At 41.5% G+C, this 26,425-nt stretch overlaps 2 protein-coding genes, 1 long non-coding RNA gene and 2 pseudogenes across 3 annotated transcripts; 3 read left to right on the forward strand and 2 right to left on the reverse strand.

Annotated features, from left to right (window-relative positions):
- The first annotated feature begins 29 nt into the window (after nt 1-29).
- TERF2IP (TERF2 interacting protein) lies at nt 30-9,100 on the forward strand. The gene is made up of 3 exons (XM_065925057.1): nt 30-830; nt 6,134-6,258; nt 7,810-9,100. Exons 1-3 carry the CDS (start codon nt 146-148, stop codon nt 8,209-8,211), a joined length of 1,212 nt encoding a protein of 403 aa, XP_065781129.1. The 5' UTR covers nt 30-145; the 3' UTR covers nt 8,212-9,100.
- On the forward strand, nt 3,937-4,441 carry LOC136158615 (cytochrome b-c1 complex subunit 6, mitochondrial pseudogene; annotated as a pseudogene).
- A 4,875-nt stretch (nt 9,101-13,975) lies between the features above and the next one.
- On the reverse strand, nt 13,976-16,105 carry DUXB (double homeobox B). Its single transcript, XM_065919324.1, is given in 4 exon segments — nt 13,976-14,111; nt 14,113-14,260; nt 15,619-15,702; nt 16,093-16,105. Coding segments are annotated over 4 exon segments (381 nt in total).
- A 3,048-nt stretch (nt 16,106-19,153) lies between these two features.
- On the reverse strand, nt 19,154-21,139 carry LOC136158616 (phosphatidate cytidylyltransferase, mitochondrial pseudogene; annotated as a pseudogene).
- Nucleotides 21,140-21,264: 125 nt separating this feature from the next.
- LOC136158618 (uncharacterized) lies at nt 21,265-25,376 on the forward strand. The gene is made up of 4 exons (XR_010661361.1): nt 21,265-21,640; nt 22,108-22,181; nt 22,563-22,667; nt 24,319-25,376. It is a non-coding gene; the product is annotated as an uncharacterized lncRNA (long non-coding RNA).
- The last annotated feature ends 1,049 nt before the right edge of the window (nt 25,377-26,425 follow it).

Below are 26,425 nucleotides of genomic sequence, written 5' to 3' on the forward strand. Positions count from 1 at the left end.
CGGAGCACTGTCCCCGCGCAGCTAATGCGCAGGCGCAACACGGGCCTCGGGCCGGCATTTCCTGGAGCTTTACCTGAATCCTTGCAGCTCCCTGTTTGTTTGGCGTTCGCGAGGGGGCAGCTTTTTCCGGTGCCCGGGGAGAGCTATGGCGGAGGCGATGGATTTGGGCAAAGACCCCAATGGACCCACTCATTCCTCGACTTTGTTCATGAGAGAGGATGGCAGCTCCATGTCCTTCTACGTGCGTCCCAGCCCGGCAAAGCGCCGGCTCTCGACGCTCATCCTCCACGGCGGCGGCACTCTGTGTCGAGTTCAGGAACCCGGGGCCGTGCTGTTGGCCCAGCCCGGGGAGGCGGCGGCCGAGGCCTCGGGCGACTTCATCTCCACGCAGTACATTCTGGACTGCGTGGAGCGCAACGAGAAGCTCGAGCTGGAGGCCTACCGTCTGGGCCCGGCTCCGGCGGCCGACCAGGCCCCAGAGACGAAGCCCGGGGTCCAGGCCGGGGGCGCCGCCGCCGCCGCCGCGGCGGAGCCTGAGCCGCCGTCGCAGGCGGGGCGGATGGTCTTCACGGACGCAGACGACGTGGCCATCTTGACCTACGTGAAGGAACATGCCCGCTCGGCCAGCTCCGTCACCGGTAACGCCTTGTGGAAAGCGATGGAGAAGAGCTCTCTCACTCAGCACTCCTGGCAGTCCATGAAGGACCGCTACCTGAAGCGCCTGCGGGGCCAGGAGCATAAGTACCTGCTAGGGGAGGCCCCCGTGAGCCCCTCCTCGCAGAAACTCAAGAGGAAGGCTGAGCAAGACCCGGAGGCTGCTGATAGCGGAGGTGAGGTCTGCGGTCGCCGACGCGCGGGTGCTCAGCTGTCATTGGTGTGCGCTGGGGGCGGGGGCGGCTCCCCCTCCGCGGAGAGTCCTTGTGGGCGTCTTAGGGGCATCGCCAAGCCCCTCTCCCTAACCCCCTTTGCCGTCCGGGTAAAGTTTGCATCATTCTGTAATCTGTCTTTGAATGTCCGGGTAAAGTTGGCATCATTTTGTAATCTCTTTAACATCCTTTTTACATAACTGGGGTATTGACATGGCCCGAGATTCAAAAGAGGCAGAAAGAGTCTGTGGAAGATTCTCCCTCATCTCCTTTCTTTTCCCACCAGCTATCCAGTCCGCCCCCCCCACCGCCCGCCCCGAGACAACCTGTATCTTGGGTATCTTTTCAGAAATATTTCACAGACTTGTTTTAAACAGTGTTTCTCATGGCTTTAGGTAGATTCAGTATAAGCCAGTTTTAAAGCTGTGCTAGTGCAGTTTATTTTCATATCTTGGCTTAAATGAATGCACATTCACAGAAGAAATTTCTCGTCTATTGGAAGCTGCTTCCTAGTTTCGCTTGGGTAAGGTGAGTTTCTAACGCAGTTGAACTGAATATTGGTTTTCCGACATGGTTACGACACAGGGCTTAGCTGTTGAAATGCTTCTCTTGTGACTTAATCGGTATTGAGCTTAAGCTGTCGGACACTTTCGTTTAGAGTCATGCTTCCTCCCCTTAACGTCTCTTTTCTTGTGTGACTATTCTGCATAACAGTTGAAGTCTGGGGAGGTAAAATCTATTTTCTTCTGTTCAGTAAGCTTAGTAGGAGTTTTGTTTTTGGAAAAGAGACACTTGAGATTCATTCTCAGCCACAGGACTGGAAAAGGTCAGTTTTCATTCCAATCCCAAAGAAAGGCAATCCCAAAGAATGCTCAAACTACTGCACAATTGCACTCATCTCACACGCTAGTAAAGTAATATTCAAAATTCTCCAAGCCAGGCTTCAGCAATAGGTGAACCGTGAACTTCCAGATGTTCAAGCTGGTTTTAGAAAAGGCAGAGGAACTAGAGATCAAATTGCCAACATTTGCTGGGTCATCGAAAAAGCAAGAGAGTTCCAGAAAAACATCTATTTCTGCTTTATTGACTATGGCAAAGCCTTTGACTGTGTAGATCACAATAAACTGTGGAAAATTCTGAAAGAGATGGGCATACCAGACCACCTGATCTGCCTCTTGAGAAACCTGTATGCAGGTCAGGAAGCAACAGTTAGAACTGGACGTGGAACAACAGACTGGTTCCAAATAGGAAAAGGAGTATGTCAAGGCTGTATATTGTCACCCTGCTTATTTAATTTATATGCAGAGTTCATCATGAGAAACGCTGGGCTGGATGAAGCACAAGCTGGAATCAAGACTGCCGGCAGAAATATCATTAACCTCGGATATGCAGATGACACCACCCTTATGACAGAAAGTGAAGAGGAACTAAAAAGCCTCTTGATGAAAGTGAAAGAGGAAAGTAAAAAAGTTGACTTAAAGCTCAACATTCAGAAAACTAAGATCATGGCATCTGGTTCCGTCACTTCATGGGAAATAGATGGGGAAACAGTGGAAACAGTGTCAGACTTATTTTTCTGGGCTCCAAAATCATTGCAGATGGTGACTGCAGTCATGAAATTAAAAGACACGTACTGCTTGGAAGGACCAAAGTTATGACCAACCCAGACAGCATATTAAAAAACAGAGACTTCTTTGCCAACAAAGGTCCGTCTGGTCAAGGCTATGGTTTTTCCAGTGGTCATGTATAGATGTGAGAGTTAGACTGTGAAGAAAGCTGAGCACCGAAAAATTGGTGCTTTTGAACTGTGATGTTGGAGAAGACTCTTGAGAGTCCCTTGGACTGCAAGGAGATCCAACCAGTCCATCCTAAATGAGATCAGTCCTGGGTGTTCATTGGAAGGACTGATGCTGAAGCTGAAACTCCTATACTTTGGCCACCTCATGTGAAGAGTTGACTCATTGGAAAAGACCCTGATGCTGGGAAAGATTGGGGGCAGGAGGAGAAGGGGACGACAGAGGATGAGATGACTGGATGGCATCACCGACTCAATGGGCATGAGTTTGAGTAAACTCCGGGCATTGGTGATGGACAGGGAGGCCTGGCATGCTGCGGTCCATGGGGTCGCAATTCATGCGAATCATGCGATTCATCGGACACGACTGAGCGACTGAACTGAACTGAACTGAAAGAGGCACTTGAGATTCATTCAGCAGATATTTGAGTGCCAGACTCTTACCTGCTGGGTGGTAGCAGTATATAAAACTCCTTGCAGTTATGGAGCTTAAAATGCTAGCTGGGCAGTGGTGAGTGCTGTCAGTTCAGTTGAGTCGCTCAGTGCATGGACTGCAACACGCCAGGCTTCCCTGTCTGTCACCAACTCCAGCTGCTATAGAAAAAAATAAAAAGGGTAAGGGCTGGAGAAGAGGTTGTTTTCTACAGGGTAAGAGGGGAAGTTCACTGTCATAAGGTCATACTTGAGCAGAGATCAAAAGAAGTGAAAGAACTAAACTGGTGGTTATTTGAGGAAGAATGTTCCAGGTTTTGGGGGTATTAAGTTCAAGTCCTGAGGTGGAGTATGGCTATTGTGTTCTTGGAGTAACAGAAATCAGTGTGACTGGGATGGAGTAAGGAAGAGGGAGAATTCTTGGAGAGAAGAAAGGGCTATGTGTATGGGTAAAGGAGATCATATATATATTATAAATATAATTTTTATATATAAATCAGTGATGTGGAGATGACTGGTAGACCAGTTGGAACTTGGGATGAAAGTAAGCTGTATTCACCCTTTGCAGTGTTTTCATGTTCAGATATTTAAATATAAAAATTAAGATCCGAAAAGGACCAGGAGAGGATGTGGATGAATAGCCTTTTTAATAGCTGTGTGTTGTTATTTCTGAAGCCAGGAAGACTAAGGAAAAAACTTGTATATTTTATTACTTAAAATTTAAAGCTTTTCATGATAAAGTCAGAGGGCAGATTGGAAAAGTATACCCAACACATTGCAACAGAGCAAGTTTCCTTAGTGTTCAAAGGGCTCGCTAAAGTTAGTAAGTAAAACAGAAACTAGTAGAAAAATGAGCAAAGGGAGAACCGCAGCCGGACATGGGGCTAGAGGACGAGCAAAGGATGCTGACCGGGTCCGGAGATCCCAAGGAGGAGGAAGAAGAGGAAGAGGAATTAGTGGATCCTCTAACAACAGTGAGAGAGCAGTGCGAGCAGCTGGAGAAATGTGTGAAGGCTCGGGAGCGGCTAAAGCTCTGTGATGAGCGTGTATCCTCCAGGTCACAGACAGAGGAGGACTGCACAGAGGAGCTCTTTGACTTCTTGCATGCAAGGGACCACTGTGTGGCCCACAAACTGTTTAACAGCTTGAAATAAGTGTGCAGATTTATTCAACCCAGCCTTCATCACCTGGGCATTAGGATATTTCCTCATGGTTTTGAACATGATGTTTATTTGTGTAACTAAGTTCACGTGAATCTCAAGGATTTTGGCTTAGGCAAGTAATTTCTGTGTAATTATCAGTGATTTCATCTTAATAAAGTCCAATGATCAGCCAAAAAAAAAAAAAAAAAAAAGCAAAGGAAATGAAATGGAGTTTTCAGAGGAGGGAATAAATAAATGGCTAATACGTGCAGAAATGTTGTTATTAAATAGAAGTAAATTAGACCCTGATCAGTGGACCGGTACAAGCCATACCTGGGCTTCTGACCCATGGAAACTGAAATAGTGTGTGTGGTTGTGTTTTTTAGAAAAGTAAATCAGAGCAAGGCAATATTATATTTATCTGTTAATTATTTCAGCGTGTATCTCTAAAATATAAGGCTTCTTTTAAAAAATGTATGTAAAATAAAATTGACTTATTTTGATGTACAGTTAAGTATTTAATTTTTTTTATGGTGGTAAAATATACGTTAGATAAAACTTACTGTTTTAGCAGTTTTTAAGTGCTCCGTTCAGTAGCACTAAGTATGTTTTGATGCGGTCGTCACCACCATCCATCTCAAAATGTTTTCATCTTCCAAAACTGAAATTCGTACCCATTAAACACCAGCCCCCCTATTCCTGCCTCCCCCTGGCAGTCACCATTCTGCTTTCTGTCTTCATAAATTTGATCTCTCTAGCTACCTCATGTAAGTGCAGTCATAATATATTTGTCCTTTTGTGTCTGGCTTATTTCATTTAATATAAGTGAAAGGCTTATTTTCAAAGCTTATCCATGTTGTAGCATGTGTGAGAATTTTGTTCTTTTTAGGGTTGGGTAATATTCCACTTTACGACCACTTTTTGTATATCCATTCATCCATTGATAGACACTTAAGTTGCTTCCACATCTTGGCTGTTGTGAATAATGCTGCTATGGTATGGGTGTACTAATACTTGTTTAAGACCATGCTTTCATTTAATTAATTAATTAATTTTATATTTTCAAAAGTGGAATAGCTGGATCATATGGTTTAATATTTTGAGGAATTGCTATACAAGTTTTCCAGTTAGGTGTTTTAATACATATATAGATTTGTATAACCATCACCATAATCATTATACAGAACAGCTTCATTGCAAAACTCCCTCGTGTTGCCCCTTCACAGTCAGTTTTTGTTAAGTGGAAAACAGCAGAGTTAAATCCTCAGAGAACAGAGTAAAAGGAGAATAGGAAGGTGTTTAGCTTTATGAGGCTCTCCTTTCTGTAGATGGTATATAGTGGATTGTGGTAGACCCCTCAGATCCATCTTCAGCTGGGCAAGGTTCTGTTATTTTATGTTAGTATCCAGTGACTAATCTATGTGGTGATTTTGGCTCCCTTTCCCCAGTATGGTCAACTCTGAAGGGCCTTCCTAGCTCCATACTTCTCCATGGTTTTGGTTGAGGCCTTGTTGGAGCTCTTTCACAACTCAACTTCTTTCTCTGCCCGCTAAGCACTCGCTGATCAACACATTACACGTTAATCTCCATCTCAGAATCTGATTCCCAGAAAACACAGTTTATGGCACAGTTTTTTTTTTTTTTGCAAAATCTATATAAATACAAAACAAAAAAATCAATTAAGCTTGAAGAGTATTTTTATTTTATACATGAGAACTTAGGGAAATTATCATTATTTTTATTATACAGCTTTTCAGTAGCAAGCTGAAAAATTAGAAATTATTGAACATGCGTGTCTTATGTTTTTCTTACCTTCTGATCAAAAACCGTTCGGAAAAAAGTGCAGCCTAACTTGTGGCCCAGAGCTAATTCTAATCTAGTGCTATTTTCTTTGACAGAACCACAGAATAAGAGAACTCCAGACTTGCCTGAAGAAGAATTTGAAAAAGAAGAGATCAAGGAGAATGAAGCAGCAGTCAAAAAGATGCTTGTAGAAGCCACCCGAGAGTTTGAGGAGATTGTGGTATGTTGCTGCTGCTGCTAAGTCACTTCAGTTGTGTCCGACTCTGTGCAGCCCCATAGACAGCAGCTCAACAGGCTCCCCCATCCCTGGGATTCTCCAGGCAAGAACACTGCAGTGGGTTGCCATTTCCTTCTCCAATGCATGAAAGTGAAAAGTGAAAGTGAAGTCGCTCAGTTGTGTCCGACTCTTAGCAACCCCATGGACTGCAGCCTACCAGGCTCCTCCGTCCATGGGATTTTCCAGGCAAGAGTACTGGAGTGGGGTGCCATTGCCTTTTCCATGTGATATGTTAACTAGATATAAATCATTTTTTCCCTACGTCCGTTCTCCTTTAAAAGTGGTCATCCCATCTGTCCTTTTTGTACACCTGAGGCCCAGAGAGGTAAGAGAGTTCAAGATGGAGGAGGAAAATGGAAAGTGGGACTGACCCAAGTTCCAGGTATGTAGCTGTCAGAGTTTGGTAGGACACTTGAAGGAGGGGTAGAGGGAGAAAGATTTTTCAGCAGTACAAAGCATCTCACTTTGAGTACTTTGATCTATAAGGTTTTCTAAGTTAAGACTGTGGATTTATCTTTTTAAAATACTTTGTGCTTCTCAGATAAAAGTAATTTTTTAAGGAGGTTAATTTTTTTATTAAACAATTTTAGCTCTTTGTATACATAGAGCTTTTTTAGCTCTCCATACTCAGTTAATTTCTTATACTTTGTTGGAATCCCATGTTTAATCATAGTAATAGAGGAAGGCAACCATAAAATAGTTTTTAAAAAATCCAAATTATATGTGCATATTTCTCTAAGAAAAAGAATCTTAACTTTTCTTACTAACACCAAGAAAAATGGTTAGGTCTTAGTCTAAATCACGAAATAGTTTAAAATTACTTTAGTTTAAAGTTGGTTCATTTTTCACAAGCTTTCAGGTACTTTGACAACTCTCAAACATGGCCTACATAGATCTTTTCTCTGATAGCATTCTTTGTAATGTGCCTAAATGTAGTGGCATGTGGAGGCCCTAATATATTAATGCAGCAGTGTTTTTTGAGTGGTTATTATAAGAAGGCGTTGGTAAGCACCGAGGATGTAGTGATAAGCAAAATACAATTCCTGCCCTTATGGAGCTTACAACCTGAGAGGGAAGTCAAATTTTTAACAAATAATCTAATGCATACATATATACTCATATATATATGCCTATATATGCATACATTTTTCACATTCGGTGTAGCTTCTAATGTTCTTTGGAATACCATAATTATACATACACATATTTGTATGTATACACATGCACATATAGACACTTATATACCCTATACTCACACTCCTGCTTACTCTATGGCCTATATATGTGTGTGTGTGTATATATATATACACATGCATATATACACACATCTAGCATGACTAAATGCAAGAAGGAACATAGCACATTAGAGGAACTGAAGGAAGTCCAGTGGAATGAAAGGGAACGGAGGTGGTAGTTGGGAGAGACCAGATATTTTAAGAGTAAGTGTCTGTGACTTCGTTATTACGAACTGGTTCCATTCTTCACTTTGTCTAGGTGGACGAGAGTCCTGATTTTGAAATACACATAACAATGTGTGATGATGATCCACCCACGCCTGAGGAAGACTCAGAAACACAGCCTGATGAGGAAGAAGAAGAAGAAGAAGAAAAAGTTTCTGCACCAGAGGTGGGAGCTGCCATTAAGATCATTCGGCAGTTGATGGAAAAGTTTAACTTGGATCTGTCAACAGTTACACAGGCCTTCCTAAAAAATAGTGGTGAGCTGGAGGCTACTTCCTCCTTTTTAGAGTCTGGTCAGAGGGCTGATGGGTATCCCATTTGGTCCCGACAGGATGATTTAGATTTGCAAAAAGATGATGAGGCTACTCGAGATGCATTGGTCAAAAAATTTGGTGCTCAGAATGTAGCTCGGAGGATTGAATTCCGAAAGAAATAATTGGCAAGATGTTGGGAGAAAAGTTGGGCAGATAAGACGTTAACATTTTTTTGTGTGACCATTGGACTTCAGAAATTTTTCAGTTGGGACCGACACTAATCTTTTGACCAATTTTGTTGCCCTGTGAGTCCTAGATTTTGTACCCAAGCAGAGTTGTGTTCAGTTCAGTCACTCAGTCATGTCTGACTCTTTGCAACCCCATGTACTGCAGCACGCCATGCAGAGTTGCGTAGGAGGATGAAATAAAAGAAATGGGACATGTTTTGAGCTGTTCCGGGCAGTATCAGTGTGTTTATGAAAGGAAAATTGAGAACAGAGAGATTGGTTTACATTGTAGTGATCATTTTCTGGAGTGGAATCCCTGCTATATTGGTGATAGGAGCTAGTCATGAAGTCAAAGAAGGCAAGTTAGATGGGTCTTGTGAAAGCATGAATAAAGAGCCTCCTATCTTTTGGCAGAGGCTCCTCTAGATTGTGAGAGATTCCAAATCAAGAATCTAGAAATATGGAAAAATTTAATTACAAGACCTTGAACATGGACTGTCCCAAACTCTTGTAACCCTCAGTGAGCCCTGATTTCTGGGCTGCTTTGAAAACCCCATGTTTCTTTTGCCAGCTTAATATTTGGGAACCCTGTTTCTTGGCTATTCTTTCCTTTGAGTGTGTGTCAGTGAAGTCTCTAGCATGTGTTTCTTTACCTATCATCTAGTTTTGTTTCAGACACACACTACAAGATAGTCTCAAGAAAAGTCTTAACTTGTTTACTAGTAATGTGTTTTTATTTATTGAGGATAGTTTTGTGCTAAGAATTGTGTTAGATTTAAAAATTAGAGGATTAATTCCTCTTTGTTGTGTTGATTTCATTGTTGAAAATAAATGGAACTTTGTATTTGAGTCTCCAAAAGTGTTTTCTTTGGTTGTATTCATAAAACCTCTTAGGTATAAAAGTTATAAAGGAACTAACTTTTTTTGCTGTTAGTAATTAGAACCAATAAGAGGTTCCATTTAGAACTGATAGGCCGTTAGAAAGATGCTATTTCTTCTGAATGGAGCAAAGAGAAGATCTGTGTCAAGGACTGTGAAAGATGGCATAACCAGGTGAACTGCAGAGAGCCAAAGGGGAGCGAAGTCAACAAGGAACCTATCCAGTGTATAACGGAAGATGTCAGAACCTGTCCAGATGCCTGAGCACTCACCAGTCCAGCACATGCCAACAGCAGGAGTCTAACTGCCACACCTGTGGGAGGCTCTCTTTGCTTGACGTGCTATGGAGTTAATGCCCCTGAGAGCAGCTTTCCCCCAATGGTGAATGGGAATCAGAGAATGCATACTCAGCTTCCTTGCTGACCAGAGAGATAACTGAATATTTTGAGTTACTCCTTGAATGGGATGATGGTTTCCATGCCATCTTTTGGAGGCTGCAAGTAGAAGAAAGCATAGTTGCTTACAGTGGGATAATTGCACCTTCATAGGCCTTCTGCTCTTTCTTTACATCCCCATTTGTCTATTAGTGCATCCGGAATCCTCAGTTGCACTCACACTCTTTTCTTCTAGAAAAAGAGTCTGCTTCTGGGAGAACCCAGCCTAAATCAAAGCATTTAACCTTTTCCTCCTCCTCAGCTTGTTGGAATGGTACAACATAAGTGCAGGGATTTCCCTGGTGGTCCAGTGGCCAGGGCTCTGCACTGTCAATGCATGCTGCAACTAAGAGTGTGCATGCCATAGCTAAACTAAATGACAAAACCCCTGAAAAAGCTAAAAGATTTCACATGTTACAGCAAAGGTCAGAGATCCCGCATGCTGCAACTAAGAGTGTGCATGCCATAGCTAAAAGATCTAATTGACAAAACCCCCGAAAAAGTTAAAAGGTTTCACATTACAACGAAGATCAAAGATCCCACATGCTGCAACTGAGACGTGGGTATGGCCAAATAAGCAAGTGCGTGTGAAGTGAAAGTTGCTCAGTTGTGTCCGATTCTTTGCGACCCCACGGGACTATCCGTGGAATTGTTTGGCCAGGATACTGGAGTGGGTAGCCTTTCTTTTCTTCAGGGGATCTTTCCAACCCAGGGATTGAACCCAGGTCGCTCACATTGTAGGCGGATTCTTTACCAGCTGAGCCACAAGGGAAGCCCAAATAAGTGCATAAATAAATATTGAAAACCACTCATTTGCTCACTATATTTTTGCTCAGTGATTTTTTTTTTTTGGCCACATTTTGTGGCATGCAGGATCTTAGTCTTAGTTTCCCTACTAGGGATCAGACCCGAGCCTCCTCCAGTGGAAACATGGGGTCTTAACCATTGGGTCACCAGGAAGACGCTACGGTAGTGATTCTTAAATGGGGTTAGGAGGGGTTGGTGGTGCATATTTGTTTGAAATGTGTTTTTCTTTTGTGATGTGACACTAGGGTGGTTGAAAATCATTGCTTTAGATATGAAATGGACATGTCATCTACCATGTCTGTACCTCAGTAAAGTTACCACAGCCTATTGGCTTTATAGAGCTAGAGATTCTAGTTTTGTCTGTCATGTGCCAAAGGGTCTGATTTATTATACCCATACTACCAGAAGACATGTTTAAACCAAAACATATGCCAACTTCTAGTGTTCATTGTAAACCAGTAATTTTCAAATATCTGGTTTTGTAATTTCTCAGATCATTTCATCTCTTGGGCTGGTATATATGTGGGGAAACAAATTATCAGAAGTATTTTTGGGAGCCCAAAACTAAGCAAGGAAAATGAGTTGGATTTTAATAGTTAATGGCATTGAACTATAGCTGAATCTGTTCCAAAGACCAGCTGTTTAAGTCTTAATACTGAGATACTTCTGCCTTAAGCTTCTAGATAATCTTTTTCTTTGGATTTTCTTTTCTCAACTTCATGAGTTTGCTTTCTGCTTGTGTTCTGGGAGACATTATTTCTTAAATCCTTTAAGCTCTTGAGTTCTGGGCCTTTCTCATTATTCCCCCCTGGTTTTCTCTTATTCCAGCTTTTGAGATTACTTATTCCAGCCTTAAATAACCTCCACAACTTCCTTAGTGGCAGAAACATTCTGCCTTCTCTTTCTCTGCATCAGTGAACATTCCTGGTATTGTGTTTGTCTGTTCCCTATTCCATTTAAGTGGTTGCAGCTTTGAAAGTTTATGCTGCTGTTTGCATTGTTCTCATCCTCGCTTGCTTTTGGACTAATGCTGTTTGCTGAATCATAACCCCATCTGGCTTATCAAAAGCCAGGTGTTTATTACATGTAACAGAAAACCTAACTCTAAAGAACTTCAACAAGTAAGAGAATTTATATTTTGTATATGTAACAAGTTTTGAGTTAGGGGGCTTTAAGGTTCTAGTTTTCTGCCCTGTCATCCTTAGCTTGTCCTCTTAGTCACTCCCCTTGTGGTAGAAAGGTGGCTGCTACAGCTGCCAACAGCCGAAGAGGGAGGGTTCCCCCTAGGGGTCTCTCTTATTGGGGGCAACCTTTCTCAGAAGCCCCTCAGTCCAAAGGTTTTCAGCCTAGAGGGGTCTGAGAACTAAGGGCCCAACTCCTTGGGACCCCAGGGACCTCTAGGAGAGGGCAGACGCCTTTTATTGAAGGCACTGCTGGGATGGGACAATCCGAAGCTCTGGTCCTGGGCACCAAGCAAGGTCCACTGGACTTGCCACCTGCAAGGTCCAAAACCCTGCAGCCTCCATGTTCTTAACCTTGTTTTCAGGCTGTGGCGGCCTCGACCATGACAACTTTTAAGCCCTCCACTGGTTGAGCCCCATCCACACCCATGGATCACCTCAATCAGATAGGATGTCTGGTCACCCAGTTCATGAAAAGCACATCAGACTCAAGAGATTTTGAACTAGTCAACCTGACTCCTTTGGTCAGACACTGTTCCCTGCATTTTTCTCTAGAGACTTAACCTTACTGCTTGCTTCAGAGGTGAAAATTTACTTTTTTCTCTCTCTAGAGAAAGTCATCCTTTGTCCTTCCAGAGGCTATAGATAGATGTGTAGATACAGAGATATGAACAGAGAAGAGTATAGAGGGGAGCTCTAGAGGCTGTGTAGGTGAACAGCAAACATGTATATTTACATAGAGCAATACATATAAACGTGGAGATACAGACGTGCATATAAATGAAGAGGATTATAGATACAAATGTTTTGTATCTATACAAAACTCTAGTTTTCCCTTCTCAAGTCATCAGACTTGTTTTCATAAGTTGAAGAACTGCCTACATATGGTTGAAGTACAGGAAAGATACTAGAAGCTCTCAGCTCTGGTTGCATGAGAGTCATCTGGGGGAACAATCTAAAAATCAAACTGGCATGGTATCATACTGTCAAATATATAATTTTTTGGGTAGATTTGTGCCACAAATACCTGTATATATGCATGTGAGTTTTAATTATGTAAGTGGTTAATGAAGATACCGCTCATATTAGGAAAAATTATTTGAGTGTAATTTGGCCGTAAATCTTGGTGCTGGAATATTCTGGCACTTGTGCTTCAGTATGAACACCTAGAGAACTCTTGCATGTAACACACCTAGATACTAGAAGGATGTCCACCTCACATTTGTGCAAAACTAGTATCTGTAAAACTAGACGTATGTGTATTGATCTTTCAACACCTTCATATGGAAAGTAAAGCAAATATGACAAAACAGAAAACAAATTGATGAACAAAGAAGTAATTTTTTTTTTTTTAGAAAGTAATGCTTTTTAAAGCCATTTTATTACCAAGGTAGCCAAAAATCTATTTTTAGAAATTACCTTTTCAAAAGAAGGGAGAAGATGGAGAGTGAAAATGGTTATCCCAGGTTTTGATAAACATACAATGTTTATCTGAGGAAAAATTTTATGGACATATATAATCATATATGCAAATACATTAAAAACCCTAAAAAATGGAAATATTAGCATCATTAGATCATTAGACTATGTTTGGTGACGATATGGTGTTGCTATTACAATTTCTTGTATGTTTTAAATAGTTTAATTAAAAATACACTTCTAAGTGAAGGTTACTCGGTATTGAAGGATTTGTCCTAATCCATTTAATCGTTCCCTTGATGATGGATACTGAGGTAGTGTCTGGTTCCTAATTTAAACCCTTGGAGCTTTGGGAAAAAGATCAGTTTTTTGAACTCCATCAGGAAGTACAGCATCCATCCATTTTTTACATAACAGATTTCAAGTTTGCCCTCCCATATTGCCAGGAAGGAAAGCAGTTCTGATGTTCTCGAGAACAGAGACCTGTTCTCGCCTGAGTTAGGCTCCCCTTTGTGGATTTTCCAGGTGGTGGAGGACGTGGTCATCACAGAGGTCACACTTGTCAGTAAAATGCTTTTTTTGCCACAAGAATTCAGCAGATGTGTCCTGAGGTGCTTCCAGAGGCAGAGTGGAGCTTGGAAGGAATCCTTAGTAGAGTACCGAAGAGAACCACTGCCCACGGACAACCTCCATTTGGGTTTCTAGTTGGCCCCTCCTGTCCCTGGCTCTAATCTCGCCCCTGGCAGGATGGCTTCCGCAATTGTTGTTCCTTAAATTCTTCTGATCTGCGTCATAAGAAGGGAGGCCTGGATCAGATTGAGATTGCCATCTTCTTTCTCCAGAAGCTCAGGCCCTGGTGAGCTTTGCAGTGTCCTCAGAAGAGCCTGAAAATCTTACTCCCTGAGGCACAGCTGGAGTCCTGGAGGGTTCTCTTCCTGTGAATGAGGATTCAAAAAATCTGTACCTTTTACTGACAATCTGTGGGTGGCAGGAGTTGACCTAAAACCTTCTTGAGGTTTCTCTGTGTTGCTGGTGAGACCGCAAGAGGATATGAGATGGTTCTCTAGCTCGCGTGTGCTGTGGCCAGCAGTCTGTTTCCATGGCTCCCTTTTGAGGATTCCACTCTGCAGTCAGCCTGGCAGCACTCATCCCACCACTGCAGAACAAAAGAGATGTCCTGGCCCAGATCCTGTGGCAGTTTTTTTTTGTGCTCAGGTTGAGGCTGAGAATAGTCTCCCAACTGTAGTATGCCCATGTCTCTCTGTTCTTGGCGGTCCAGGTGTTCTTGTTATTGGGACCGGAAAGGATCCTGAGTATCTGGGTCTTCTCCCACAGTCAGCGGTACAGGCACATCATTCCCAGATATTACCGTGGAGAGAGAGTTCTCCCTGCACAGCTTCACAGGCTGCATCATGACGCTTTGTCCTTGGATCACACTAGGGACATACTAGAGGATATGTAGGAAGGGAGAAGAACAGATAGAAATGATTGGTTCTCGCTGAAAGAACTGGAGGAAGGAAGATGATGAGATCGGCCTGGGAGAGTTCACAGGTCAATTTCATGCTGCTGAACTGTTGGACCGGGTCTCCCATTTGGCCCATCTAGCAAGGAATTCGCAGGCTCACTTCTCTGCCCAGGGTACAGAGATCTTGGGTCTTGAAACCACATCTCCGTGAGAAAAACAGAGACATGGACATCATAAGGCAAGAAATAAGGGCCTGTTATGTAGGTGCAGATCTCAGGAGGTATATGTATGAAACTAATTACCCTGGTTCATGTGTTTAGTATGTGTGCATGTGTATATATGTATATGTATGTATGTGTGTGTGTACATATACATACATGCAAACACATAGATTTAGGTCATAGCACTTTCAACAGTCAACCTTAGATGAATTGAAACTCGGCTGAAAAGGCATATGCTTTAGGAGCCACCCTCCGATTTCAGCAGTGGACCAGGGAGCAAGGTCTCTTGATCAGGCTGACATTTTTTTCCTCTTTATCAGTGTGTGCACAGGAATACAGATCTTGTAAACGTGTATAAATCTGGGTAAGGGTGAATAAACATAAGTGTTTTTGAGAGTCATTCTGCTGATAGACCTAAGAACATGCTTCCTTGTCATGAACATTGAACATATATGAACCGCTTTCCCCGTAATTTAGGTAGAAGAAGGTACTCATGCAGGTGATTTTGTTCCCCAATTTGCCTGTGCCTGTAGATTTTTGGGAGAGTGTTAAGAATGGGGAAGAAGTGTGCAGGATGCTAGTTGGTAGAGGCCAGGAATGCTGAAAAACGTTACGCCAGGACTGACTGCCCCTCCCAAGAAAGAAATATCTGGCCCAAGATGACAACAGTGCCCAGCTCTAGAGAACCTAACAGAGTGTTCTCAAAATTGGCCTTGACTTTCACATTTCCCTACAGTTCTGTTGCCGGTAGTTCTGAACAGATGCAGCGCTGACAATTTGATTAGAAAATTCTTCCTTTTTCAGGAGTGTGACTTGCAGTGCCAGATGTTTACTATCCCATGCCTTTGTCCTTGATTACTGTGATAATCTAGGTTAGTCACGGTTTTCCAGCAACCACTCAGGGGGTAGTATCATTTAATAGAAGGGATATTTGCTGCCATAGACATCAGACTTACTTGAATTCTCAATTCCGAATGCTTGTTTGACTAGAGTTTTCCTGGTGGCAATGTCAAGGAATTGGTTCCTCTAGAAAGCTTGAACTGGAATGTTTGATTAAGATCTTGGGATGGCTGGCTGGTCTTGTGTGACTTCTTTTGATAAGTATTCTAAAAGAGAACGCAGGGACAAAAGGGAGGGTTTTAGGACATTTTTGGCATTCAAGCTGGAAACTCAAACTTGAGAAGATAGTGCTAACCTCTTACTCCCTCTGAATCCCCCTGAGATGACAGAAGAGGAGGATGTCACCCTGCTTAGAGCAGAAGGACCAAAAAGTCCAAAGCCTTGCTTGCTCAGAACCTGTATGTCCCAGCCACCTATTGTTGACCCTAGGTTACAAAGAACAAGCTGTAATTGGCTCCAAAACTAAAGATTCTCTGTAGTGAATTTGGGTATAACATGCAGGATTGATTCCTCTTCTCAGTGGGACTCACTGATGAACTGCATTTGGACTGGTGGGTTCTTACCTTGAGTATAAGGCCACGGCTGGTTCTATTCATGAGTATGGTCTTCTCCTAAGGAGGAGCTGAACCCTAATAGTCTCTGTGTTGCTGTGTGGTTTTTGAACCAAATCTGAGTGGGAAAGGAAGACATGAAAGTCATGTAATGCAGTCTATGTTATTCCAAATATCATTGCAGTTAAACAAAACTAGTTGATCAGCTGCTCTTGGGATAACATCCCTAAGAGAAAGTGCATTATCCTGGGAATGATGCTATTATTAGCATAAAATTCAGGACAGTACACAATCTGCTCTCAACTCAAATCAGCATTTCTTGTATGGTCATCCTTAGGGTATCCAAAGTAAATTTCCCTGGTTTAAGAAGCACTGTTAGTTCTCTCAAAGGAAATCAATCTCTCTCCCTCGTGTTGCATCAACTCTTCATTAGAAATGCCATTTGATAATACATATTTATGGAATATATCTTAGAAAAGCATTTCTTTATGTAAGACAGTAGAATTAGTGACAGTCATGAGCAGGGCCAACTCATCCACACTTCCTCTTCCTTCATCCTGTTGTGGGCAATAGTATCTTGCTTCAAAATTATCACTAATATAACCAGTTGTATTTTGTTTCCTTGTTACTGGAGTCAGCATTGCAATGTATGTTCCAATAATTTCTGAGTGTTTTATTTTGATAATTTGATAATTCATGGTAAGAGTAGGGTATAAATGATAACCAATATTTGATGAACCACTCATATCCCAGGCATTTTTCTAAAAGGTTATATCTATTCTTTAATTAATCAAAGTATTTTCTAGTAAGTCTTAAGCCCAAGTGGAAATTGGAAACGAATGAGCAAGTTACTGAACAGAATGGCTGAAACAAGCTCATCCTACATTGCTTCCTGGACTTCCCATTCTCCACCTCAGTTCAAATGGGCCTAGTACCTCTCAGGCAGCCAGTCACTAGATACTCTTGAAAGTGAAAGTCTCTCAGTTGTGTCCAATCTGCGATTCCATGGACCGTAGCCTACCAGGCTCCTCTCCGTGTAATTCTCTAGGCAAGAATACTAGAGTGGGTAGCTATGTCCTGCTCCAGGGGACCTTCCCGATCCAGGAAACAAACGTGGGTCTCCTGCATTGATGGCAGATTCTCTACTGTCTGAGCCACCAAGGAAGCTTCAGATATTCCCCCAAAGGGCACTTTATTACTGGGATTTGGGGAAACTGTTTCCTGTTCCTAAAACAAATACATTAAGAAAAGAGGAAATTTTCTTCCTAATGTCCCCTCAGACTGATGCCCTTATAGCCCTTACATATAGTAATTTATTGGAAACTGTTTTTGATACAAAAATCTGAACTCTTTCTTCTCTAAAAGCATCTTTTTTATTGACCTTTATTGGTTTCAGCACTGTTTCAGTTGGTGTACTTGTCTTATTTACAGCTCTTCGCTGACTGAAGAAATCCAGCTTTATTTTTACAACAGTAGTTTATTCACAGTGATACAGTATGGGATTTTATTTCATGCACTCCTGTATGTGAGTTACATTTCAGGTATTAGTGGGGGAAAAAACTAGCCTGAGAATTGGGAATTTACATGTGTGTTTATCCCACAGTTTTCCTCACAATTACATATTAATCTTTATTCTGTAGTTTATATTCCAGTGATACCATATCATTAACATAGTGATCTGATTTCCTATATTCTCTAAATCTCAAAAGTTGACTTAGGGACTAACCTGGTAGTCCAGTGGTTAAGAATCCACCTTTCAATGCAGGGGACATAGGTTCAGTCTCTGGTCGGGGAGCTCAGATCCCACATGCCATGGGGCAGCTAAGCCTGTGCGCTGCAGCTGGAGAAAGCTGTGTGTAGCAAGGGCGAGCCTGAGTGCGCAGCTAAGACCCAAGACAGCCAAAGTAATTAATTTAAAAAGCTGATTCAGTTATCTTCTACTGGGAGAGAGATTCCAGTATACTCTTTCCTCCAATACTAAATACGCCCAACCAGTTGGTAAAAGAAGTAATAGAGGTTTCTTCCATTGGTAAAAGAGGGAACTCTTGTTTTTATTTTGTTTTAAATATATAACAGGAAAAACCTTCTGGGAAACATACCTGATACAAGAGTACATTGCCTGCCAGTGCTAAGCCTACTTTTTTTTTTTTACCTTGAAGCAGAATAATGAAATATCTGATACTTACCCGAATTTTAGATTCTGGAATGCCAATTTCCTTGGACAGCTGTTTCCTGGTTGGTTGTTCAGGGTAAAAAGCATTCAAACCATACTTGGACGCTTGTGACTCTGGTTATAAATAATCTTGCCTTGCCAGGGTTCTTTTTGTCGAATGTCTGATGAAGAGAAAATGGGGAGAAGTATGAAGGGTATGTTTATAGATTAAAAACTGTGTGAGCATGTAACTTATGTTTAGTTCAGATTGAAAGTCTGTAGATTCAATGGTTATTTTATATTTTTACTTTAAGGCTACACTGGAGACATGGGAATTCCTTACTGTTCCAGTGTAAGGACTATGTCCCCTCACTGCCAAGGGCTCAGCTTCAATCCCTGGTTGGGGAACTAAGATCCTACAAACAGCCCAGCATAGCCAAAAAAAAAAAAAAAAATTGGAGACATATAGGTCAAATATATATATATATGTATATATATATATATATACACACACATATATATATATATATATGTATACAATACGTAAAAAAACACAGTCTGTTATCTGAGTTACCAAAGCAAGAAATTACTAGAAATCCACAAAATTATGTGCAAAGAAAATAGGAGTTAGGAAAATAAATGGAAATAAGTGAAACAAATAAAATATGAAAAAAAAGGGATAAATATACAAAACTTATTTTGTGATAAAATTTAATATTTTATTTTATTTTATTTATTTTATTTTATTTTTTTTTTATTTTATTAGTTGGAGGCCAATCACTTTACAACATTTCAGTGGGTTTTGTCATACATTGACATGAATCAGCCATATAGTTACACGTAAAATTTAATATTTTAAATCATTAGGTATCATTAATATATTAAATCATTAGGTATAGTCATTAATATATTAAATTGTTAGATACAAGCTAAATGTAAAATACTATGTATGCCATATAAATTTTTCTCCATTAAAAATGTTAACTTTAAGACTTTTGAAAACCCACTTATGGGACTCAGTGCTGCCTCTTAAATATGGGATTCCATTCTGTTAACTTCAGAGTACTCATCAATCCCCTGACACAACTTATCACTGCAAACAGCACCTACTTCAACAATCTGTTCCTCTAATCATAATGGTGATTTTACTTTTTTTTTTTTCTGTCAAAAAGGACCATTTTATTCAGCTAAACATAAAACAGATAAAAGCCAGCAAAGTCAGGACGTTTTTCTCAGCCATCCTTTCCACATTTTATGCAGTTTGAGTGAGCTATAAACCACTGATTTCTTCAGACCGGCAGTGAGAACGCCTTTGGTGCTCTGTCTGATGCTGGAAGTTTTCACGATGGCTGCAAGCCCTAGAAGCACCACGTCGCCACAGTCGGGGTCATGAGCAACTTGGAATAAAGTCTCTTCCACAACTCTGTTTTTTCCAGGGGGGTCCATAATATGATTTATTTGCTGCTGTAAGGTTTTGGGCAATGTCATTAGCTGAGTGAATTGTCCTTCTGGGCTTTTATCGATCTCCAGGCTGCCCTGCTGGGCCTTATACACCACCTGGGGGCTCTCCTGCAGAATGCTGCCGTACAGCTCCCGGAAGTGGGCCATGTTGGGCTTCACGATATTCAACACTTTTGCCTTATCCTCTCCAACCACCATCTGAAAGTTACCTGAGTAGGAGAGGCCGGCGATCTCTGTAAACAGGTCTTCTTCAGAAAAGCTTTCCGGGAGCATAAGGAAAGCCGCGGTCACAGCGTTCTTCAGGTTTTGATCCAGGGCTGAACGCAGAGCCATATCCTCATTCATCGCCACGATCTTCACTGGTTTTTGGAGTCGACCAGCAATGTATAGGTTATTCCAGTTGAGGAGATCTTCGATCAAAACACTGGTGCTCGTAACTCCGTGTTTGATAAGCCTCCCGTCACGTGTGATCAACGGGTTGTAGTAAACCTCAGCACCGTAGTTATTCTGGACAGCAGTGATAATCCTGGGCCCCAGCACTTTTAGGAAAGAGTAGTGGTTCCAGTTTTTCTTCAGGTTCTTTGAATGCCATGCGACGGGGTCATCAACTGTGAACACGAAGTCCAGCATTGCATTCTTCTGGTTTGAGCTGGGCCCCGCCTGGCGGTACACCCCTGAGCCGTAGGCGAAAGCCAGTCTCAGCTCCTCGGGGAAGTGAGACAGGATCTTGCGGAAGGCCACCCTCGAGCTCTGCAGCGCCTGCAGCGCCATGGGGCCGGGGCTCACCCAGGGCCCCCCGGAGGACAGCAGGCGGGACAGGGAACCCGCTTGGGGTGGGAGATGGAAGCCGGGGACCCGCCCGGATGGAAGAGGGCTGGGGTCGGGGGGCGAGGAGAGGGGGGCCCGCAAGGACTCGGGGCAGCAGGTCAGTCAGACGCGAAGTCTGTCAGACATGAAGTCAGTCACGCCGTAGGCACCCGGGACACAGCCGAGTGGGCAACGTCCTGCCGCTCAGGCGGCCACGCAGGCCACGCCCCACGTGATTTTACTTTTTATAAACTCTGGAAAATAAAGCCATGTGGTATTACCAAAGAAAAGAGCAAAAGACCACTTGGAGTGCTGTTTTGATCCATCTTGGGAAGAGGTATCCAGATTCTGCAGAGAGGAGTGGACAGCTGAGCAGTTCCCCAAGACCCAGGATTTATAAACACCCAGAACAGCCCACCCATCTCTTAAATACTCTCCTACTTAATCCCTTCATTAAATATTGAAGCTTTTCAGAAGAAACTTGAAGTAATCGGATTAAGAGGACATACATAGTCTACCAGATTCTAATTTTGCATCAATCATAACGTCTTTCCATATAGGACTTAAAATCTGTGCTATCTAGTTTATAATATATATGTATGTATACATTGGTATAATATATGCTTTGTTCTGTATAGTTTTTAATGCTTTTGTTTCTTAATTATTTTGGCTTGATGATATTAAAATTATATGGATATTCCTACTCTGTATTCTATTTTTCTTAGCTGTTACAGAAACATTTTTTCCATCATTGATATTGTTTATGTGTTATCGTGGCTATTCTATACTCCATAGTTATTTAAAAAAACTAGTCTTAGTGTTGCTGTGAAGGTATTCTGTAAGTTGATTGATTGTAAATTCAACAATGTGTGTCTGATTCCATTACCATGATACATCCAGGATGGACAAATCCATAGAGACGGAAAGTAGGTTAGCGGTTTCTAGGGAGTGGAGAGAATGCGAACTGACTGCTAATTGATAGGGGATTTCTCTTTATAGGTTATGGAAGTTTTAAAAAATTAGCTCTTGTTTTGGTTGAGGGTGGCACAACTCTTTGACTCTGCTGAAAACCACTGGATTGACCACCCTAAAAGGATACATTTCATGGTAAATAAATTATACTTTTAATAAAATTTATAATAAAAGAATAGTTTATAAAAACATAATGGAGGGGCTTACAAAGTATTCTGCCATCTGGATAAGTGTAAGTGCAGAGGAAACTTTCCAGAAACATCTCAAAATTGTTTAAAATGAAAGTGTAAGTTAAGGAGTTAATATAGTGAAATTTAATGCCATTCGTATTAACACTCGTTAACACTGATCACATGCTTAGATTAAAAGAGGACTAGTTGACTATAACTTGAATATTTACGTAAAGTACCTTTCACCAGAAAAAAAAATTTAAATATGCATTTAATTTTGTGAATAGTTTCAGTTTTTCAAGTGAGGATATGAACACATGAAAATTTCAAAAGTGTGAAATGAATAATATGATTATGTTGAAAATAAAAGGACATTAAAACATCACTCAAAAACATCCATTCATTTCCAAATTATTCATTTTCTTTGTTCAGTCAAATGGAAAATGACATCAATATAAGGAGCATCACTTTGTTTATTGACCAACAGATACTGTATATCATTCTATGTAAGTATTAATGATAAACTTGGAAAGTATTGTCCTAAATGAACATGCAAATGTAATATTTTATCAGTCATTAATGTAACATTGGTATTAATAAAATATTTTAAGTTAAAAATTATTTCTATTTAATGGTAATACATAATTACATTGATAAATTATTTCATTATTAATATTTATTTAATAACTTGATAGTATAAGCCCAGATGATATAATGTTAATGAAATTGAAGTTTGCTATATATTTGCCATTAGAATGCTAAATTATAATTCATGTTTAATATTTTCATTAATTATTTACCCATTAAAATTATAATTATTATAGTATTATCATTTAAATCTACCCTTCTAGTCTTCTAATGCTTTAACATCATTCTGATTTTCCAAGATCTTCATGCTGTTTTCCCTTGACTCCCAGACTTGATAAAAATCAACATGCCACTGAATTCTGCTGCTCTAAAATCTGAGGTGTCTGAGTGCTATAGGAAGAAATGTAAGTAGGTTTTACTATATTAATTATATTTTAAACATATTATTATCTTTTAAAATTGAAATCTAGTTGATTTACAGTGTCATGCTTCAGTATGCAGCACAGTGATTCAGTTTTATATGTGAATCTATGTTCCCTATACATATATATGCATATACATATACATAAAATATATGTATTCTTTTCCCTATAAGGGAAAATAAACCTTCTCCCTTATAGGTTATTGCAAAATACTGTTTCCTGTATTATACAGTAGGTCCTTGTTGGTTATTTATTTTATACATAGGAATGTATATATGTTAATCCCAAACTCCTAATTTATCTCTCTCCATATTTTATTTCTAATATTCTAATTTAAAAGTTCAAATAAAATGTGAAATTCCCAAGAATAGAAGTGTTATTAAATACAATGAAACTGAGCACATATGAAATATATTGTTTCTTCTCATTCAGTCCTGGGGTCCTTTTCAGAATGACTCCTATGCATGAAACACTAGTAACATTTTGCCAGGAATAAGTTGGTTAAGCTGCCATGACTGGGATGCTAATGACCTGGGACACAATTTAGATTTTTGGGTAAATATTACTCTTTCTAGGCTAAAACCTAGAAAACTTGACCTCAGTACCCAAAACCTTCATCGTTGGTATTCACACTGTAAGATTTTCTTTACTACCAACTTTTATGTCAAATCACATATTCTTATCTCTAACTTTGCGTCCATTATAGCACACACGTCACACTGAGAAGTAAGTGTAGCACTTTCTTAATATTCCTAAGAATATAACACACTATACATGAATATGAATAAATATAGATGTGCTGTGCTGTGCTTAGTCACTCAGTCATGTCAGACTCTTTGCGACCCCATGGACTGTAGCCCGCCAGACTCCTTTATCTATGGGGATTCTCCAGGCAAGAATACTGGAGTGGGTTGCAGTATCCTCCTCCAGGAGATCTTCCAAACCCAGGGATCAAACCCAGGTCTCCCGCATTGCAGGCAGATACTTTACTTTCTGAGCTACCAGGAGAGCCCAAATATAGATGTATGTATATTTATTTATATAACACTTATATATCCTGAGAGAAAGTATCCTTCTGTTATTTTTTTAAAATGTTTTGTTTTATTTATTTATTGGACATGCAGCATGTGGGATCTTGGTTCCCCAACTAGGGACTGAACTCATGCCCCTTCCATTGGGAGCTCAGAGTCTTAACTGCTGGACCTCGAGGGGAGTCCCTATCCTTCTGTTATTTTGTCTAAGAAAAATACCACTTAGCCTTTCTGAAACTTGATGTTTCCTAAATATTCTATCAATTGGAAGGGATATAAAACAGTCTATACATATAGTCTTCTAAACTTTCTCTTTTCTAATTTTGCTTTTCTTAATTATCGACATCTCCCACTCCACTTGAGGAAGTACAGAAGTGTCATTAAAGAGAAGGCTGCCTGGAGAACTTCCTGGCAGCATAGTGGTCAGGACTCGGGGTTCACTCCCTGGTGGGGGAACTAAGATGCTGAAAGCCACACACAAGGTGCGGCCAAGGGAAAAAGAAGAGAAGGCTTTCTGCTGAAACTCATGTTCCAGAGTTTGTCTTGAGGTTCCATGGTTAATGCAGTTATTTATTCACTTGCTACATGCCTGTCCCTGCCAGATCCAGTTCTCAGACATCCTGAAGTTGGATTCAACCATAATTCAAAATTCATAAACTTATGCCTATTACATCAAGAGGAATAAAAACAAAGTTATAATTCCCCGGTGGCTCAGATGGTAAAGAATCTGCCTGCAACACGGGAGACCTGGGTTTGATCCCTAGGCTGGGAAGATCCCCTGGAGAAGGGGACGGCTACCTACTCCAGTATTCTTGCCTGGGGACTGCCATGGACAGAGGAGACTGGCAGTCTACAGTCCATGGGGTCGCAAAGAGTGGACACAGCTGGGCGACCAAGCACTGCACAGCGCAGCACATAAGGAAACGCACAATTGCAAATAAAAGATAAAGGATGAAAAACAGATTGGTGGGCATAGTGCCCAGAATAATGTGCTGACAGACAGGTGTTTGCTATAGGAGGTAATTTGCCTGGACCTGAGTTGGGCTTGTCCTGGACACCATGAGATCACCCAGGCAAATTTGATATCAAGGGACATTTCAGATAAATCAGTCAGTACTCAGAGAGAAAGGGATCAGGACCCTGAACAAAATCTTCTTCTTCAGTTGTATCCTAGCCATGGGCTGGCCTGGCTGGAGAGTGCTGGGTTTGACCTGTTAACTGGGTGGGGTCCCACCTGGGGCACATTTCAGTGTTAAGAGTAAAGTTGTGTCTTAAGGAGCCTCCTGGGGAGTTTAGCTTGAGCTTTAGGGTTAAGTCTGAGTTCAGTGAACCTCTTACATATTTTGGTGACTTTTTTTTCTTCTACACCAAACTTAACAGAAACATGTTTCTTGAAAGATTGCCTTGGGAGATGTTAATCTGGGTTATGGCACTGATGGAGGGTGGGTAGAGACCATCGCCTCCTAAGAAGGCTGCGTTTGGAGGAACGTGCCCACTCATCCAGGCCCAGAGCCCGGTTCTGAGGGTGAAGGGCTGCAGAACTCCCAGGGGCTGTCAGTACAAAAACCACACACGACGAATGCTGAAGAAAGTGATGCTGAGCCATGTAAAATGTTTCACAACCTATTTTTTTCTTAAATAAAAAATCAATTTTGTTAAACATGTTAGTGTTGTAACTCACTACATTGAAATAAACTTTGCCTTCCAAATTTTTCTAGTTGTGAGTCCACTCGTGTAAATTTCCTCTTAGTGCATTATGGGCCCTTGTTAAACAGAAACAACCAAAATTTTGCCCTTACTTAAACACTAGCAATGAAAACAGAAGAAGAAAAATAAAACTAAGTCATTTAAAAAAAAAAGAAAATTTTGTGTTTCTGATCATTTTCATATCTTATGGGTAGCCACAAAATACTCTCATTACACCATCTACAAACAGAATAACAAGGAAGGACATCTAAGAGTCACATGAAATAGTCCACGGTTACGGAGCCTTGTCTAAGAATTACAGCCCTGTCCCATTCCCACCTGGAGCTGTTAGTGGTCTGTGGAAAAGTCTGCAGGTCACTAATAACTGCAGCAAGATCCCTCATGTCCAGGATTTCCTGACACTGTTCTTCATCTCCTTTCATTTCTGACTTTTGCAGACCCTGCCCCTCCTTGGGAGAGGGGGCTTCAGGCCTCGGTGGGAGTAAGGCAGGTGGGAGCACCATCAGGGCCTGGCCCAGGACAGGTCACAAACTCAAGTTCTCTTGCCATCCCTGGTGCCCACCATCTCCACACAGAAATATGCTTTGTCTTCATGTGGGAGACGACTTTGTCTAGAGCTGGGGCGGGTCACTCAGGCCAGAAGCCTGACCTGGCTGCTTGCCTGGACTGGGCTGGTGCCAGGCCTGGGAGGTGCGAATTCAGGTGCACCCAGCCGCTTAGCCAGGGCGAGTGACCCCACGCCGAGAACACAGCTGCGCCAGTGTCACACCACAAGCGCGAGTGCCGAGGGTGCTCGCCTGGCTCACACCCCCACCTTTTCCAAAGACGAACAAGCGCAGGTCTTGGGTGTGGGAGGTGGAAGCACGAATTCCACCCTCTGCTGCACAGAGTGAGGTTGCCCCGGTGCAGCCTGCGTGTGGGGCTTTTAGGGTCCTGGGCTGGTGGGGACCTCCCTGCCAGCCCCTGTCTTCTCCCCTCACTGGGCACTTCTGTGCATTCAGA

The sequence above is a fragment of the Muntiacus reevesi genome, chromosome 2 (genome assembly GCF_963930625.1).
Source record: "Muntiacus reevesi chromosome 2, mMunRee1.1, whole genome shotgun sequence".
In the NCBI taxonomy this organism is placed as follows: domain Eukaryota; kingdom Metazoa; phylum Chordata; class Mammalia; order Artiodactyla; family Cervidae; genus Muntiacus; species Muntiacus reevesi.